At 36.5% G+C, this 21,179-nt stretch overlaps 1 protein-coding gene across 1 annotated transcript in view; it reads right to left on the bottom strand.

Annotated features, from left to right (window-relative positions):
* The window catches only part of LOC145680684 (recQ-mediated genome instability protein 1-like), a 50,613-nt gene that overhangs the window by 19,994 nt on the left and 9,440 nt on the right, over positions 1–21,179 (bottom strand). Inside the window, exons 2-5 of the mRNA XM_081751577.1 lie at positions 12,032–12,169; positions 4,655–4,879; positions 2,837–2,970; positions 462–702 (exon numbers count right to left, since the gene is read on the bottom strand). Coding sequence (XP_081607703.1) covers positions 462–702; positions 2,837–2,970; positions 4,655–4,879; positions 12,032–12,169 — 738 coding nt within the window. The remainder of the gene's footprint in view (positions 1–461; positions 703–2,836; positions 2,971–4,654; positions 4,880–12,031; positions 12,170–21,179) is intronic.

The following is a 21,179-nucleotide window of genomic DNA, read 5'->3' on the forward strand; positions in this document are numbered from 1 at the left end:
TATTTATTTACTTACATTAGTGGTTATTTTAAATGCTGTTTTAAACAAAATAAATTTGATTTAAATGACTAATTATTTTAAAACATAAAAATCATCCGATTTAAATCAATCAGCCCTGGTGGTTAAATCTATAACTTCCTGTTTTGGCATTGGATTTCCATACAACAAAAGTGACGATATATATATATATATATATATATATATATTTAAAATTATATGTATGGATTCTTTTTCCGTTTTCACAGATCGAAAATTCCAGATTAAGAACATTCGCTCAGTAGCAAAAGTTGCTGTTTACTATCAACAAATAATGCAGTCTTCACGATAATGAAACACACAACATTATCTACTCAGTACGACCCTAATAAAGTTTTTATTACGACCACCTTATCTCACGTCATGTTACCAAAATAAAACACAGCAGTTAATATGTCGACATTGGTGTCACAATTAATACATACCTTAGAACCAAGAGCAGATCCTTGATGCCCTCCTATGTGGTTAGAAACGGGTAAGCTGTTTCTACATTGCTGACGATTACTTGCTGGGAATTGATTTACATTTTGCTGATATCCTGGGTGCTGCACAATGTTACTGTTTGCACACTGGGTAGGTTTTTCTGCAGCCACCTGATCATCAGGTGCAGTTACGTCAACTCCAATGTTTGGATTTGGGTTTTCTTCCAAATGTTCTTCCAAATGGCTGAAATAATAATAAAATATAAAATAGTTGTACTGAGCCAAATCAATATATGCAAGTTCTTTCTGAAGCAGTCCTTTTTACACCTCAGAATTTATACACTCTTTTCTACCTAATTAAGCATCTAGCTAAATGAAATTATGCCAAATTAGTTTATTACTTTTAAATTAACCTGGTACTCAAATTTTACCCTCTGTAAGATAAATGAAGTAACATGTCAGAGCAAGCATATTCCAGAACTGATCTGGAAGAACGAAACCTCATCAAAGTTCTATTGAAAACAGAATTGTAGGATTTTGTGGCACAAACGAAAATCCAGCAAGAGATCTATTAAGATGCCTGAGTGACAAAGCTTGTTGTTCAGTTTTTCTATCGACAGTTCAAACATAATGCTGTATGAGCATTTTACTAATATCGAATAAATTGCTTGTTTTCTGCAATTAGATTAATTTTTCAGTACATTTAATAATAAGAGTCAAAGGTTACAAGCAAGTTTTTGTTCATTCGAATATATATGTGCGTGTTTCAAAAATCCCATTACAATGTTTTAAAAGTGTTTTTCTTCTCACGACAAAAAGCTAAATAATCTACGTGAATAAAATTCTACATTGTCTTTGGTTCTGAGCTATGAGTTTCGTACTAAGTGGCAAAATAAACTTCCAGGTCACACGGCACAAATGCTATTGGCATTATAGTTGTGGGCAATTTTACCGAAAGTCACATTTAAATTTGACAGTACCATCTAATTTAAAATGTTAAAAGTGATGCAACTAATCTTTACTGGGATCACTTCAAGATCCTCCACTTCTTTTTTAATGGAAACTTTCTTCCACGATGCCATGATTTTTTAAAGAAAGTTTAACGTCCCACGATTATGCTCGGAAGCTAAGGGAGACGGTGAATGAAGAAAGTGGGAAGAAACGGGAGAACCCTGAGTAGACTCACGCATATTGTGTCCTCTGTATCTTCAACTGGATACTATTAGTTAGTTCACACATGCCTATCTCTACAATTATGAATACAGTTTCCTATAAATCCAGTAGTGTTTGTACCATGTAATCTTAAAAGTTTATATTTCCCACAGTTGCGATCTTTGTAACTCAGAACCTAAATCGATTTGGACTTTTTCGACATAAATTTTTAACTTATTTTCTGCGAATAGAATTACTCCCAAACATTATAATAGAAATTCAGAAACATACTATGTAATAAACTTTGTCTTCGCGTTTTGAAAGAAATAGAATTAGAAAATTAACCAGTATAATAAAAGTCCAACACTTACTTAAAGCATCAGAATGAAAAACATTTGCAGTTTCAGCTGTTACCTTACGGCTGATGGCTATTACCTTATGATCAAGATAACTATAAACCACAAGTTTAAAAAAGCTACCACAGTTACAAATACGCCTTTCAGGAATAAGTAGTGTGGAACGGTTCAGTGTGTTTATCACTGGTAAACAGAGCGTTTTGACATTTTTACGTCAAATAATATATGGAAAAATTAAGACACTCAGCAGCTGACAGATAACGAAGCATCAACTAATTTTCCAAAATAACCAATCATTATTATGTTATTGTTTCACAAGTGGTGGTGTCAGTTTTCATTGAAGATTAAATGATGTGGAATTATTTATTGCTTCAGTGCACAGGTGAGTAATCTGTTAACGTTTATGTACTGTAAGCCTATGTACGGGAACAAGAAGGAAATTTTCATTATAAAGTAAGGAACCTTAAGGAAAACTCTATCAATTCACAATCATTATTCCTACAGGAAGATTTGTCAAGAAGTAGTTCTTTGAGCAACGTTAATAAGTAAATAAATAATAATTTAAAAAAAAGATGATGATGATTAGCAGAATTTATCGCTGAAACTGTTAGCGAATAGTTTTCAATCGGATGTTTTAGGTGAGTGTTACGAGTTTTACTATTACTATTATTATTATTATTATTATTATTATTATTATTATTATTATTATTATTATTATTATTATTATTTGATATGCATCCTATTATTTCATTAACTAACAACCTGAATAGTTTAGCAATAACTGAACTTCAAATGCTAAAATACTACGACTGAAATACAAGTATATAGTTGCATACTATACTATCAAAACAGAAACTTACTTTTACTTACAGTGTTCTTGCAAGAATATTTTCCAGTGCATTGGGAATTATTAGTGAATCAACTTCTCCACCTAACAGCTTAATATTTTGTTCCTTCAACAGAAACACACCTCTACGACACATCACTGGTCCAATAATAAGCATCTAAAACAAACGAATACAACTACATGAAGGAAAAGCTTGGAACTTCCATATTCGGAAAGCAGACTTTAAAGCAAGTTTTATTTTAATGTTTAAATCAAAATGTACGCAAAGACGAGTAGAGTCACGTGCTATCTTAAGCTAATCAGTCATTTTTCAAGCATACTTCGTTCAGAGCTAGAGAAATGCTATTGTGGGTGCTCTGTACGTGCATTATATTACTTTACTTTTAATATTTTACGTTTAACAAGCTATTTATTAGTACCAGCCTACACCAACAGACCAAGTTAACAGTAAACATTTGAAACTAATACGAACTTTTGGCTAGGAATTCTCCCCCAACCCACAGTAACATCCTCAACAAAAAGCCCTTATGTCTACCATATTGAATTGGTTTCCTTCTTTCCCACACTTTTTCGAGTTAATTTCCGAATTCGTGCAAATGAATGAGATCCTATTCTAAATTACTAAATTACCTCATCAAATGTGTATTTAATAATGAAACGCTAATCTTGAACTCCATTTCTCTCTTTACAATACTCCATGGTGCTGTCCACATGAGTCTAGTTCCGAACAACCAAACTAACCACTAAACCTTTTTAATGTTTTCATTAAATTTCCTTTTCCAAATTCATTGCAAAAGGCTAAAGACTATGGTCGGAAATACACAAAACAATAAACTTCCATAGAAATGTTAAAATAAATAAATACTGCTTAAATATTGCAAACTTCTTCATGCCCTTACGCACATAACTATATATGCTTGAATGGTTAGAGTCACGTTTATATTCTTACGTCTGTGATACGAATGATTATTATCTGTGGGTCATACCAGCTGGGCTAGTAGTTAGCGCGACCCTTAGTGTACGAAGCCCCGGGTTCAATTCTCGGTGGATGCACCTTGAAATATTAACGAATTATGGTGGATTGAATTCTACCTTAAAACTGTAGGTCTACGTCTCATACAGCCTCGGGGTCGAGAAACAACTAACCAGCTAACCATTTGTGGGTTATATTTTGGTAGTCACTAAAGATATCATCAATACACATAAGTAACAGTAATCATCGTTCTGTATTATGGAGGAAAAAATGATTTTTTGTTTGGAGTTTAATACCTCCTTTCAGTGTACAAAGACTTTATGAAACGGGACCAATTTATAGCTAAAGAAGAAATCTGAAAATGAGCTCTACCGGGAATTGAAGTTGGACTTCTCTCACCAAAATACGACACACCATTTAGCCATGAGAGAAGCTTTTATGAAAAGCACGATTAATAAGTTGGATAAAGATCTATTTGTATTACATCATCTTTTATTATTATTAATTGTGAACGGTTTCCCAACAATATCTGAAAGTTTAATGCTTTTACTAAAACGCTTAATTTATTCTAAAACGCTCGATTGTTAATTTTAACGTTATGTCTCAACAAATTTGAGTTTCAGTGGATTATAATGGTTACCTGTACATACTCAATAATTCTTCAAGTTATTAGGGTACGCTCAAAACTTAAATTTGCTTTCGAAGACGACATGTGTAGGATAGTACGAAGTTATAAAAATGGTTCCCAGTTTAAAAAAAAAAAAAAAAAAAAAAAGAACACCCTAATCTAGAGCATGAAAACAACTCAATTTGTGCCAAATGACTGCTAGTGTAATGCAGAATCCTTGTGATGACAATGACAGCTTACCTTTGATCCTGGTACGATCTGTTCCGTTATCGACTGTAGCGACTGATACTCAATCCCTAGAACTTCCTGAATTCCATCACATAAACCAAACTCTAGCATTCGCTTTGTTTTAGGCTCCCACGCCTGCTGCTGGGTTTCTGTGGCTTTCACATTTTCCGTAGCAACTTTACGGCATTTTAGTAACTGTGAATAGGCAGGTTGTCCAATATCCTTCACCCACTCAATCTGAAATCATAAATATAGACAATTGTAACTTAATGATGGTAAGAAAGCGATTTATGTTCTTACTGTCTTTGTTTAAGCAATGTTATCATGGTCCTCTTTTAACTGATTTTTCTATTCTTGGCTACAAAATGAGTTTCATAATTTAAAAAAATGCTTCCAATAAACCATACGAAGAAGGTAATTGGTTGATTGTATTTCTACGTTCCTGTTCAACACTAAGATTACATGAGACCGTAAAAAAAATAAGATGAGCAAGTATATTATATTCCATTTTGCTTGTATTCCACTCACACTCAGTCTCCACTAACATGATTAGTGACAATACGTCCTACATTTTGACATTTTATGATCATCATAACTTCAGAAGAAAACATCTACACGTTTTTATTTATTGTAGTCTTCCCTAACTTAACAGTAGTTAAACTGATTCATCATAAAATTTTATCTTAACCCTTAAAACTCTTTGCAACAGTTATTGCCCCCTGGTGACAACTCTGGTGAATTTTACGCGGGAAGTAGTCTGTGGATATGTTGTTTTGCAAGCAGTGCCGGTAGTAGACAGAAAAGGTAGTGAACCGTTAAGGGTTAAAACAAAGGAAGATCATAGAAAAGGGGAACAACTTTCTGTAATTGCATTATAGACTCTACTAAATGAAACACAAAATATGACAACGTATTATTATTATTTTATTAATTTCAATAAAGGAAATATAAACTTAGTGAAGTATAAATCTTTTGAATAACATTTGTTTCGGCAATTTATAATTTATTTTATCTACCAAGTATTTTTTTTTTTTTTTTTTTCATTTATTGTAACTTGTTTAATGTTAAAAGATGTTTTTTCAAAGACGTTCTAATTAATCCTTAAGGACACAGTTTTAAATATCTGAACATCTTCATTCATAGTATCATGCTTCGGTGCAGGATATAATTAGATGAAATATTATTCTCATCCAACAATTATCAAACATTTGCAATAATCAAGCTCATTTAAAACTTGCTTTAACAATGCAATGGTTTCCATATTACAAGAACAACAACTGCCAGCTGTAGAGGTTCTTTACTCAAAATTACTTCACGGCTAGGTAGTATATGCTGTAATAGAAAAATCACTTCTGCGTAGAAAATAATTTTTAAAATTTCATGAAATGGACGACAGCTCAATCACATCAACGCAATAACTTTTTCCACAAAGATCTTCGGTTGCTGATAAGTGATTCAAAAGAACCATTATCCGTGCCTTTATGATGCGTTCCAGTATCGTAAATAATACCTGGAAGTTTTGACTCGGGTATATCAGACAGAAATCCAGAGTGATCACCTCTTGTAGTGCAACTGGATGACAGTTTAGGTAACAGCATGTTCATGACTACATGGCCCAAATGAAACAATTTAGATGACAAAAATGAGTCCAAGGAATCCAAAAGGTTTTCCATGTTGCCACTCATCCGATGCAAATTGCGAAATGGTCTTAACTGTATACCTACTTCATACTCTAAATCTATTCCAAGAAGAGTCTCTTCGTACTATGGATTCCATACATAGATTCCATGGATGGTGAAAATAAAGCTAGTGCTTATTATTTCCTCGTCATCTGAAAATATCCAGAACGAATCGCCATTACAATCGAAAGCTGCTAGTTCTATGATTCTATGATCCTTCTCTCGCACATCACGGTGTCCTAGTCCATTTCTGGATTAAACATTTTGTACTCTTAAAAAAAAAAAAAAAAAAAAAAAAAAAAAAAAAAAAACTGTTATATACTTTCAATGTTCTTTTAGCTCTTGACAAATACTTCTGAACGAATCTATACTGACAGCGACATTAAATTTTCCTCTACATAGTTACGTCAACAATATGGAAAACAATGGATTTTTACCACTTCCACAATGATTGTTCGTTGAAGATGCGTAAAGAAACAATTAAAAATATGTACTCGTTTCAAAATTGTATTACAGCCAAATAAAACGAATAAATGGGCTTATTTGTAGTCAAGTTAAAATTGTATTACATCCAAATAAAACGAATAAATGGGCTTATTTGTAGTCAAGTTATCTTGAAGTAAGTGAAATAAGTCCATAAAACAAGTTAAAATGGATGATTCCAAATAGACTTCCACACTATGCTCCACATAAATGTACAAAATCTTATACAACGCCTATGCCTGTCCATCTGCAGATTGATATCAGAGCAAAAACGATAAACAGAAATTGTCTTCTGAAATGGGTTCATGGTCCAGCTTCAACATTCATCGCCATAGAGGAAAAATTGTAATATACAGAGAGCAGCATTTCTAAAATGGATTCAGCGTCTCAAGAGTGGGTTTCTTTATTAATCTGTATCTCTACTAAAACCGGATATGGTGAAAATATATCAAAACTTCCTGTTTCAATGTTGATTTACGTTCAGAAATAGCAAGATCGCTTATATACAGGGTGGTTACAATTAAAATGCCGTTATTCACGAAGGTCCAGCGCGGGCTGTAATCAACGTATTACATTGAAATTTGGTAAATATGCTAATGAAGCCATGCGGAAGAGAGCTACGCTGGAAAAATTAGTTCCACTTTCGGTCACCAGGGGAAAATATGGTGCTGTACAGGTAATACGCACGCAGAAATGGCCCGAAATGTATGGATAAGACAATTATCTAGGTCGAAGAGGTCAAAATGTGAGGTAAATTTAGTGTAAACAAGATGAAGGGCAGGTGATTGTAACAAATGGTGCAAAGGGAACAACTTTAGGAACAATGTGATGGTTAAAAAAAGGTGAAACTTTATGTCTATTTAGTGGTGACGAAAGATGCAATAATTTTATTAACATTTGCGGTTACAGTGACCAATTTACATAACATGCTCCATATGGCCACCAGACACATCGACATGTTGCATCCGCAAAATGGCGTGCACAACAGTTCCGGAGGAATTGTTGCCACATGTTGCCTTATGTTGTCCTTGAGATCCGCCAGCCACTGGACATTTTCCTGGCAGACTCGAGATTTCAATATTCCTACAGCCAGAAATCACGACTTAGATCGGGGGATCTTGCTGGCCATGCATGTGGAAAACCTCGGGAAACTATGCGATTAGCAGTGAAGATTTCACGAAGTAGACCTTTCAGTGGCGACTGATGTGCAGTGTAGCCCTGTCATGCATGAAAACAGTCGTCCCCAAACAGTTTAGTGCCAATAACGCAGAAATCATATATCGCACCAAAAGGTCTCTATAACGTGCCGATGTCACGGCGCAGGTGACAACTTCTTGCGGTGTCATCTCCTCAAAGAAAAACGAGCCAATGATGAACGTTCCTGTGAACCACATTACAGTCACGTACGCAGAGTATGATGCTTGTTGCTGCACAACATGCGGGTTATCCGAGCCCCATACCCGACAGTTTTGCGTGTTCACTGCCCCTTCTAATGTAAAATGCGCCTCATCAGTCTATAGGATACCCACGGCCACATGTCATCCACTTCCATCTGTGTCAAAATCCGAAAGGCAAACTAAAGGCATTGTGGCGAATCTTGGGGTTTCAGTTGCTGTATTGTTTGAAACCTGTAAGGGTACCAGTGTAAAACAGCCCTAAGAACTTTCCTCACTGTTGATTATGGGATAGCCAATTCCCATGACACCGTCCGAGCACTGATAGTGGAATATGCGTGGTCCACAACAAACACAGCAACCTCGTCAACAACCTCCGTTAGAATGGGTAGTCTTCCTCTTCCTGGAGCCACACGCAACTCACATGTCTCAAATTTCAGTACCATCTTCTTTAAGCTATTTCTTGATAGCGGTTCTCTTCTCATTCTTTTCAGACGCCAATATTCCCTCAGTGCTGCACTGTAATTGCTCCCGTTCTGATAAGATTAATTTTACAAACTATGAATGGTATCTCTTCTCAAGACCTACGTTTATCCTCAAGCGATCTTGTGTATGACATGTAAATTCGCGTGTGTCACACGGCCTGTATAGCGCCACATTTTCCTCTGGTGGCGGAAAGTGGAACTATTTTTTGTTTCAGCGTAACTTGCTTCCGCATGGTCTCATTAGCATATTTACCAAATTGCAATGTAATATGTTGATTACAACCTTCGTTGGACCGCCGTGAATAGCGGCACTAATTGTAATTACCTTATATATCTATATCTATCTATCTATATATATATATATATATATATATATATATGGGTGATTCCACGAAAAAGGGAAATTTTCACTTGGAAAATTTTTGTTCCGTTGATGGTCGCCTATTTCGATAAAAATATCACATGCACTTACTACTACTAAGTCCATGTTAATTAGGTGTTCAGCAGAGCTGAATCGTTATTGGTGTAGTAAATAAAAAATAATTAACTTTTCAGCACCCACGGAGTTGAGACCATAGGTCACGGAGTTGAGATTAGTTAACACGGAGTTGAAAATTGCTGTGGAGTTGAGAAACGTGATACATCTGGATGATAAGTTTTGGTTTATAAGTGATTAAGCTTATAATTTACATAAAAATTTAAATAATTTTCCAATAGTTTTTGTGTTAGAATTATTCTCCTTATGTTGAATAAAATTCTAACAAACTAGATGACACGTAATTTGTTATACAAAAATACTCCAGAAAATACTGCAAACATATGAAAATATATCTAATGAAGGTTCCAAAATTGAGTGTGTATATATATATATATGAATATGTGACGTAAATAAGAAAAAAAGAAATACATATACACTTACCGAATATTGAAAAATTATTGTGCTTTTAATATGTTGACTATCATATGGAGAGGACAAACTTTTCACATAAGCTTACGAAACAGATGAAGTAGTCATTAAACCTGTCTATTGTCTACTTCATTTGTTTTCTGAGCTTATGTAAACCGTCTGTCTTCTCTGTGTGATCAAGTCAACACGTCGAAAGTGCAATACCGTTGGTGTTAGGAATCACCGTGCAGTTGGTGTTAGGGTTACCTCCCAAACGTTGTCGGTATTGTTTTGAAACGCCCTGTATAATGCACACTAAATGACAGTGTAAGGCACTCATCATTTCTGTTTTCTTTGGATAATTCGATGTTCTTTGTTAAGTAGCCCTCATTTTCCACTCCAATGAAGGAAATGTCTTGAGGAAACAGGGAGGGGCTGTTCTAGTCTACACAGAATAACAACTGCCAACGCTTTTTAAACGCCAGGTTTAGTAGGCCAGGAGAAATTCCTCCCGATCCGCGTCATAAAATTGACTGTCCGTACATTACATTGCTCTCAGACTCTTCGACAATCCCTGAAAAGAAAACAATTAGCTGATCATAAGATTGAGACGTCAATAAGTTAAAAACAGATAGCATCCATCTTGACTTGACTGAAGTTTTACCTCCGGTTACCTTACAGCACCAAATCTGAACTTCCGCGAAACACTCCTTAAATGGGCTAGGACCCACCAGCTGGCCTTTGAGTGTGAATAAAACGTGGTCAGCGTGTCGGCTCCTATGACCGTTGCGATGGTCTGCGCGATCAGGTTTCAGTACATCTCTACTCAAATGAGTTTTTCAATTGCCTCACTGTGCGAAGTAAACACCATTAATTTTTCAGCTTCCACCGGGAAACAAACCCAGAACCACGCACGAAAGGCGAGCATACTAGTCACTAGACCATGAACGAGCTTTATTTCTATCAATATATTAAAAGAACAAATATTTGGAAGAGCATGAGCATAACAAACACTATAGGATTAACAACTCCGTGAACTTGTCTCAACACCGTGGATTCCTTAGTTTTCAGATGGACACGGAGTTGAGAACCATGGAGTTGAGAAAATCGAATATAATTTATCTTTACCGGCCCACTTTTTAACCAGTACATGTGAGTAATTGTGTACGAATTTCCTACCTTAAGGCGCAGGTTCCTCAAGAGAAAGAAGGTATATACCATACAAATACATTCAGTAATAAATACCATGGTGTTGAGTATCAATTAATGTACGCACCTGCTTTCCACACACAAAAATATTTTTCCTATAGCTTTTAACACATGCACACAACTTTTTCTGTTCTTCAGTTAAACATATCTGCCTTGTCTTCTTGTGGGTGTTGTCAATGTGGACGACCATGCTATCTGTTGAGAGCAATGACAATATTTTTTCATGCCATGGAGTTGAGACCAAATAGAGGTGACAGAAACGACGCATAGTCAAGCTTTCGAAAATAATCGTTATAAAGGTTTACTTTCCACAAAACCGAAACATTGAAGTGTTCTCTTCCATTTAATTACCATTAAATGATGTTTGATTTGCGACTTCAGTTGTAATTTATTGAGTAAAATCAGTCAACTGTAGTCTGTGACAGCCCACGGTGTTGAGAAATTGGGTAATAATTAATTTTTTACGTATGTTTCGTGTTATATTTGCAAACTGTTATACATGACATACCTACTTTGTGACGGTTACTACCAAACAAAATAAAAATGAGGTGATTCTTTTTAGTAGTAGTATGAAGAAATGCCCGTGACAGAAAATTTCCCTTTTTCGTGGAATTACCCATATATATATATATAACACCGGCAATATTTATGATTCCTGCCACCAAGATAATTTTCAAAGTTCATATGGACCTATGGGGAAAAGTAAAAAGTTTCACAGTTAGTGCTTACCTTGTGCTTACTTTGGATAAGTCAGAGCATATCTGATAATTTTATTGGAGCATATCTGGGAATTACACCTGTAGGGTGCACACACACTTCACATTGCTGAAATATACCTTTTTGGATGGTATATGTGTAACTTCGTTTACGCTTACTTTTGACAATGACTGTACATGTATGTATTTTTTCAACGTTCTTGCTTTCGGCCTAAGAAAAAGATACTGAACAAACTAACGATATGATAGATTCTGCCTGTTGATTCAGCAGTCTCGAAGTGAGACCTGCTATCCACCTCTCCTGGGAACAAGATCTGTCCTGTGGAAGAAAATTTTGCGTGATTGCTTATGCCCTTACCAATTAAATTTAAGTGCTGCTGTAGTTCGGAGTCCACACAAATAGAGGTTCGGTTACACATGGCATCAGTGCTGAATTAGGATGTAAAGTAAATCAATCAAAGGGTAGACTTTCGAACCATTTGACTTCCGGTGTTAAAGCAATGATTTATTCGCTACCTGAATTGAACGAAAACTCACCTGAACCGCATACGTTCCTGGTAATGTTACCACAAGATGATTACTAAGATTTGGGGGTAGACATCCGCACCCTACTTGACGCAGATCGGCCAAACTCCACTGATCAGCCACTGCTGCATACACATCTTCCACACGCCACTGAAATACATAAGCATTAACTTGAAAGTATAAGGCACTAACAACTTACGATAAACTGATAAATATTACGATTTTTACGTAAGATAATCTACATGCTCAATTGAAATTTTATAAAAAAAAAAAACAAAATGTGGTGGCGATGGTTACATGAAGAATTACACAATTTTCGCTAAATGAGTCCACAATTGGATCTTACTGGGGACTGAATCAGTTATTATGCATAAAATTTCAATGTTCTTAAGTCAGAACATGAATTCGTTATCTTATTTACACATAAAAAATAAATAAATAAAACACCAGAATAATAGCTTGGCAACACTGATACTAGAAATTATTGTATGGGATTAACACTATCCATTAACTAAAACATCAAATCCTCTAACTATGATGGTTCCATAAAGATGAACAAAACTCATAATAACAAATTGCAAATGTCTCAATTTTGCGAGAAAATGAAATATTTCAGTTTGACGTCCCACAGTTATACCAGCTAGTCTAAAGGAGACAGTGACATCTGGTGATGTTTGTAAAAACCCTTAGCAATAGTCGTTTATTTATTACCACGAACAGTTGTGTGTCTGCTATTCATTCGTGTCGTATATGGGTAAGTTGGATGCGAATGAGTATTATGTCATCGTGTTGATTTCATTCGCACGAATTAGTGTGAAGAACATGTAAATAATATAAAATGCGTGGGAAAAACTGTGAACTAAGTGCCTAATCTCGTACTCAAATGGTTATTCTCTGCGTAAAAACGCTTAGTGATTGCAGATATCAGTTGGGATAATGCATCTGACTCTTGAAAGAGTCCCGAACTGGTGTAAATACCACACAAAAACAATGGTGGAATGATTGAAGTCGCAGAATACGGGAGAACACCGAGAAAACCAACGAACACAGTGCTTGTCTACCACAAAGTCCACTTGGCGCGAGCTGGGATCGAACCAGGGACTCCAGCACCAGAGGTGATGACTACCACTGAGCCACCACGCCCCCAAACACTCTTGATAATACATATCGGTACCTGCACTTTTGGGTGTTAAATTGTGCAGGCAACTTTCGCTTTAAAACTACTGTGACAATCTAACCAACTTAAAACTATATTGTATCCCACTTCATACGAATAGGTTTGGTATTCATTTTATAACTAACTAGCAGTTCTTCCCACGTGAAGAATAACGTTTAATAAATACAGGGTGCGGCAGCGTTCATAGTAGGATATTAAAAACACACAATCAGGCAGTAACTGTACTTTATTTATTACCTCTTATGTCAATAGTTAAAGTTATGCCATTTACTAATGTGTAAGTCATTGTCCATTGAGTGGATTACTTTTTGAATATGACTCCTGTCAAATGATGTCCTCTCTGTACAACACATTCATCTAGGCGGCGTTGGAAGCTTTCCATAACTCGGAGTAACGTATTCCCTGGGTCATTGCCGACGGCAGTTCTGATGCGATTTTTCAACTCAGGAATGGTGGCATAACGTGTTCGGAACACTTCTTGCTTCAGGTAGCCCCGAAGGAAAAAGTCTGCACATGAAAGATCAGGTGAGCGAGGCGGTCAGGAAATGTCACCAAAACGGGAAATTACTCTACCTGGAAATGTCTGTCGCAAGAAATTCATGCAAATTCTGGCTGTATGCGAGGTCGCTCCGTCTTGTTGAAACCATAATTGTTCCACATCCATATCGACCATCGAGGGGAAGAACGAAGTCTTGCAGCATCTTTAGGTAGCGTTCTCTTGTGACAGACAGCTACAGCCACACCGCTTTCATCCTCAAAGAAGTAAGGGCCAATAATCCCAAAGGAAGCAACTCCACACCACACTGTGACACGAGAACTATGCAAGGGCTTGATGTGCAGTTCATGCGGGTTTACATCACTCCAATAACGCATATGCTGTTTATTCACTGAACCACATAACTCGAAATGAGCTTCATCTGACATCAGGATGGTGTGCAACATTTGTGGATTTTGGCGAAGGAGATCACGCATGGTTAAGCAGAATGTTTCTCGTGAAACCCAATCGCGAGGCCTAATTTCCTGAACAATCTGCAGCTTATAAGGATGAAAATGGAGATCTTCGTGCAATATTCTCCTGAATGAGCGATCGGACATATGCACAGTTTGCGAATGACGACGAGCAGATCTTTTTGGGCTAAGCAATATTGCAGCATGAACATTTCCACGGCTTCTGGTGTCCGCACAGTTCTTTCACTTCTTCCCGCTTTGCCATTGCAAACAGAACCTGTTGTTCGAAATGCACGTCCCCACCTCACAATGGTCTGTCCATCTGGAACTTTCCCATGACGTCCCAAGCTGAAATGTTGCCGAAATAGACGCTGGGTAGCAATAACAGAGTCGTTATTCTTGAAATAACTTCCAACAGCAAAGGCACGATGCTGTGCACTCCATTGCTCCATATCACTGTCACACTCGAAATGACAGCTCATTAGTACACGAATGCGGCACGAGTTGGCGCGCATTCATGCAGTACGTCAGTGTACTACGCAAGTCAAATTACGCTATGAACGCTGCTGCACCCTGTACAAAACTAGAAATCTGAATATTGTACAAATTGCTCCCCCCCCCCCCTAGAAGATGAATTTTTGAAAGGGTTGAAACGTGTTCGCTCATTTTAAGTTAGAAGTTTGTATACCGAATCGCCCACATTTAAAGGAGCAGTTCGAGTTGAAAACGAGTTTGGTGCAATAGAGAGAGAAACAAAAAGTAAGAGACCCGTATTTTTTTATATCTTGATAGGCCGTCTCGTTAAGCTTCTACAGGCACTTGTTTTTGATGAATCGTAAATGGTGACGTCATGGGTGGGATGCGCGAGAAACTCAATGTGAGTCAGCAACCACTCCCTTGTACGCAACTGATAAACCTTTAATAGTGCATTGGATTTAATAGATTGTGTTTTGGATTTGTCAGCAGACTTGCTCTGTTGAATTCTTGAGGGACGTTTTTGTTAGTTGTTTTTCCTACAGCATTAGTATAAAAAAAGAGTCGAGAGAGAGCAGTAATTACATTGGTTGTGCGAAACAGTGTTTCTTCCAGGCGTGTTTTTAGGGTGGCACTGTCTCCCGGGGCTCTGAGAGATTCCCCCGGAGGAGACCAAAATAATACGTCTATAATAAATATAATAGTACTGTGTAAAAATAATGTGCCTCTCCGAATACGAAGTGTCCCCCCCCCCCCGGATTTTTTTCTGAAAGAAACAGTAATGTGAAGTAGAAAACACGTGTTAGTACAGCGCGTGCTGTGTGTGTGAAATGAAGTAAAAATGCCGAACACCTGCTGTGTTTTCGGTTGTAATTCTTGTGCAATTAAAGCTGAGGACGTAAAGTATCTTTTCTTACGTTTCTAAGTCGTGAGAAATCACAAGATCGATATAAATTATGGCTCAAGAAAATCAATGGGAAAAAATGTACCAAATAAAATCACTCGTGTTCCAAACATCTTGAAGAGCCTGCCTTCGAGAAGTCAAGTTTACTGAAAGAAAAGCTAATGCCAGTGGCGGATCTAAGCTGGGGCTGGGGGCCTAGGCCCCCTAGTTTTTGAGTGACAAAATTGATTTAAGCTATTATTTAGATATCTTTGAAAGTTTTTAGTAAACATGATATACATATCATAGTCTGGGTTCTGACTCCCCCCCCCCCTTAGTTTTTACCGTCTAGATCCACTTCCGGCTAATGCCAGGAGAATTATTTACACGCAAACTGAGAAAGAATGCTGTTCCAAGTATATTGTTGAAAAGTTTAAAATCCGAGCCATTGAACAAGCACCGATCTATGTCGTTACCAACGTACAAATATCGTACAAGACGTGATTGATGGTTGTAGTCAAGACGAGGCATTAGAGGGTAATAGAGACGATGTCGCTCATGATTCTGAAGATACTGCTTTAGAAATAAGCTATACAATGTGAATTAGGGAGTGAAATATACCGGCTTGTAGAAGGAATCAGTGACGATGACTGTTCCTCAAGACATTGATCCATCGTTTAATTTCTCTGTATCATGTGACAATGATGATGAAACGGGTGATGAGAGTTGTTCCGCGGACAGATATGAGAATAAAAGAAATTTAACCGGTGAAGTGTTTTTCGTATTCTGGCAAACTTTACAGATGTTATTTCACTTTTGCCTCATATGTTGCGCTCCTGTACATACCTTGAAGCACAAAATTATAGGGTCAGCGTTAAAAATTGCAACAAAACGTGAAAATGAACATACTTATGTTTGGGAATCGGAAGAATGATTAAAGAAAAGGTACTTAGGTGTTGCAGCAATCTCGTCCGCCATCTATTTACTTTTTTTTTTTTTTTTTTTTTTTTAACGCTGAACTAATGCTTTATAGGATACGTTTTATAATATTATAAAAACGTTTGTACAGCCCACCATCAGATACCATTTTCTACATGCAGATGATATTTGTAAGTCTTTGAAATCAGTTCTGGAAAAGGAAACCGCACTTAGAACGTGCCACCGCATTTCTCACAAACGAAATGCTTGGCACTGTGTAGTATGTAAGCCTGCTCTCGCTCCTTGCCCACCTATGACGTCATCACAAAATCTTTCTTCCTCTGTTACTCGCTAACGACTGAACGTATCGCGATCAAACACCATTCCTTTTAGAATTTTCAACTCTACAAATGGAAATAAATTGTAAAAAATGCATTTCTAAGTCGAACTGCTCCTTTAAGTTAAACAAATCCTCATATTCGGCATTTTCTGAATAATCAAAAACTTAATTACAGAAACTGCATTCTTTTTCCCCTTTAGAGGTGAAACCTAGGGCTGGTATTCCTTGAATTTTATTATTTAAAATAGCAACTCTCTTTATTGTCTTGTAGAAATTCGAAGTTCATTAGAGTAGAGCATACGTACATCTCAGTTGGTAACTAAAGCAACAAATATTTTCCTTAACTATCATTAGATGATTAACCATGTTTATTTTTCTAAAATGTTCTGTGTTATAATTAGAAGATATTCATATGACTGATTCTTGTTCTATCAGAAAAGAAGTCTCATATATGAATACTTTTGTACTTTTCTAGACACAGTTTCTATGCTTATGTGCATTTACACCCCACCTAGTAAACAACGTAATTATTTTAATTTGCTAAACGAAGGGTTAACTGTGTTTCACTATCTAAAACTGTGAACCACACACCAAAGTCATATGATTACTTTCGTAACGTACCGTCAAAATTACGTCCACTAGAGAAGTAGGCCCTCTTCATTATTAAGTACGGTGGTGAAACAGGAAGATTTTGATAAATAAATGTGTACTCTTTTTGTTCCTGTATAACAGCACCTTCACATAAGAAACTAAAACCACAGTATTCACTCACTGAATCTATACGACACGCTACACATTACATTATTTATTTATTTATATATATATATATATATATCAGTAGACCAACCTTTAACCATGAAGTATATACTACGTAGTATCCGCGTATTATTTCGATCAGCGCATAAAGTTTTTATAAAAGCAAGTGTTACTGACCAAGGCTACAGCGCTAATCGAAATACGCGAATAATAGGGTACACCCTGTGGTACACTTCTAGTCTTAAAAACCTAGACTGTCTTCCAGAGACTGACACAGGGTAACATCCGTAGTTTTACGAGAGCAATAGGCAATCTTCACGTTACAGCCAAGTAAATATGTAATTAACATACAGAATACAATTGCAATAGCTTACAAACAGGAACATATAAATGATATATAGATAGATAAAGAGTCAAAACCTTGCGATATGTGATGATTCAAACTTGTAAGGGATTAGATCACCAAGAAAGCAAGATATACACAGACGGAGCACTTCCGCAGTCACGCTTTCGTAGTTTGGTGGTTAGCGTCACGGAACTCTGTAGAGCTGCTTATTTTAGAATGGGTTCGAATTCTGCCTGCTACAAGTTGTTTTTTAAATTAAAGAATATGCATTTTATTGCAACGAGCGTTCATGTTTCATGTACCATGTATGGATGAAAAACTAATATAAATATGACAGCTACATAATATAAGAAATTAAATCATACGTTTTAAACCAACTCACATTCTTCTCCCCTTGTCTCTAATGAACGCGTGGGCTCGGGTTCGATTCTCGGTGGGAGCTCCCTTGTGGTTAAGCGGTTAGCGAACACGCTTTTGGCGTGGGAGAACCGGGTTCGATTCCTGGCAGGAGCTCATGTAGATTGGATTCCACGTTACGCTTTAGGTCCACGTATCATAGTCTCACTGCTGAAAGGGACGATCAACTAAAAATCAAATCAAACCGCTTCTCGGTAGGAGAGCAGATGAAAATTATTTTAAACTCAGTTACTTTCATTAGTTATCCATATCCTTTAGTTTAAAGGGTATAACCGTAAGGCGTTAAATCAGTGTCCACACAATTTGGCGGAAAAAAAATCCCTGACTTTCCATGACGAAAGTTCCAGATTTCCCTGACCACTGAATAATTTTAAAATATAGAAAAAAGAAAGAAACCCCAGTCCTTACCCTCCCCATAGTGGACTTGTTCTCTCACCGTTTCTGTTTCTTTCTTTTTTCAATTTTCTTTAATCAAAAAAGAATGTAAATTTACAATGCATTAAGCCGATATTGATTACATATTGCGCAAACGAAAGTGCGCAGTATACAGAGTACTTAAGATATAAAAGAAATACACATTATAATACCAATTGCATAGCATTATAATATTGCATATAATAATAAACAGTTCATACACGATTTTACTGATCACAAAAGAAAACATTATGTAACATACCTTTGCCGGTGCAGTTTAAATGCAACCCGTTTAACAACTTGTTTTTATCCTTTTTCGCATAGTTTTCTTCTCATTGATCTGAAAATCCTTCTTGTTGTCTCCGCAATTTAATTTTCTTCTCTTCTTCCTCCAGCTACTTTAGTTGTTGCTGAATTTTCCATTCCTCTCTCCTCTTCTCCTCTCCAGTATTCGTTTTCTCTTTTCTTTTCCACATACACCTGATATTGTCTCATTGAACTCACTGAATTTATCATACCTCTTGTAATTGTTAATCCTGACGCTCCACCAATTCTCATCACAGAATCATATATGATCCGTTGAGTCACCAGAGATGATTCTTGTAAGTTCTCAACAATGATATTTTTGTTTATTGAAAAATCCACTTTCAACAAATGCGTTTCCGTGAGAGAAGATAAAGTACAGCTTCACAACAGACCATAAGTCAACGAAGTTCTCATTTCCTAAGAGTAAGTAAAAAAAAAAAAATCATTGAGTCCAATACCATCTCCGTCCTTGGCTATGAAATCAATGAAGTGTTCCTTAAATGCTTCAATCTGAACTTTCACTGTGAGCTGGAGATATTGTTTCTTCGCGTTCTCAGCCATTTGTCCAGATATCCTCATGGCACCATGCAATTCTTCTAGAACAGAGTCTACTCTTTTGAGCAAATATGCCAGGATGCAGTTAGATCAATGTGTTTCTCGAAGAGCGTTCACCTCTGGTGCTTGGGGTCCCGGGTTCGATCCCAGCCCCCGCCAAGTGAACTTTGTGGTGGACAAACACCGTGTGCGTGGGTTTTCTCGGGGTTCTCCCGTTTCCTCCCACTTTCTTCATTCTACCATTTCATTCATTTCTCATAATCACCGTCTCCTTTAGCCCAACCGGCATAACCGTGGGATGTAAAACTCAAAAATTTCATTTCATTTCATTTCATTTTCTCGAAGAAAATCAGTTTCAACAACTATTTCAAAGAACAATGTCTCCCTCAATATCATCATTGGGAACACATTTTGCATCCAGTAATCCAGTAAAAGTAAAGAAATTACCACTATTTCATAAATTTAATAATTTAATAATGGACCTAAATCGATTTTCCCCTGACTTTCTCTGATCAATATGCCCTTTCCCTGACTTTCACTGATTTTCCAGAATGTGGACATCCTGTTAAATGAAAAAAAGTTAATTTCTTCCTTCCTTTTTTTTTCTTTAATATATATTATTGAACAGAAAGCAATATGGAAAAAATTTAATCAAAAAAATACTCATTTAGTATTTCCAACAGCTGTTTAGTATTTCAATTGTAAGAAAATAAATGGTCACTAATATTATACGCTATTTCAAAACTACAAAACTTGGCAGTTACATTTGCTAATGAAACTTGATTTGATTTCAGTTTGAGTTTAACGTTCCGTTCAGCAGCGAGGCTATATGAGACGTGGACCTACTGCTTTACGTGGAATCTGAACATGAGCTCTCGCCGCGAATCGAACCCGGATCTCTCACGCCAAAGGCGCGTACGCTAACCGCTCAGCTACGAAGTTGGCATTACTTGCCATCTCTTAAATATCTGTCAATAAAAAATTCTACCTAAAATTCGACATGGAGTAGTAATATGCTGGTGATTTACTAATAATGGGAAAGAAGGTTCAGTACTCATCATTTGATTTATCAATGCGTATTATATTATTATTATTATTATTATTTGGAGATGGAACCAATATTATGGAATATTTAATGTGCCAGAAAACTTTAAAGCCGAGGAAGATCAAAATCTAGTGACATTATTCAACTTTTAATAGCAACGAATAAGATAAATCTGAAAACCCTTTTCGTTGATCTAGTCGCCCGTATCCATAGATGAGTAGTCTGTAGTGTTCGGCTGCAAATTACAAAGCGCAGTTTATCCTGGGTTCGAGTTCGACTGAAAAGGATGTGCATTTTTTATTGCCCTTGGTATCTGTGAGATCTCTCTGTAATTTGTATAACATAGAAAAGTAGAACTAAAGTGAGTTAAGTCAATGTGTTAAGAGAAACCATGATTTAAGAAAAAATCAAAATAAAGCGAGAAAAAAAGGTAGGTATATGTAGTGGTTCAGTTTTTACTTAAGAATAATAATAAAAGTTGCCAATACCTTCCGTGAACAAGGTTCTGAGTTCAATTCCCGCTAGTTGAATTGAAATTTAGTGCCCCTTTTAGAACCAATGCTATAGGTGACATGGATTTA

The sequence above is a fragment of the Thermobia domestica genome, chromosome 1, assembly GCF_964235325.1.
Source record: "Thermobia domestica chromosome 1, izTheDome1.hap1.1, whole genome shotgun sequence".
Lineage (NCBI taxonomy): Eukaryota > Metazoa > Arthropoda > Insecta > Zygentoma > Lepismatidae > Thermobia > Thermobia domestica.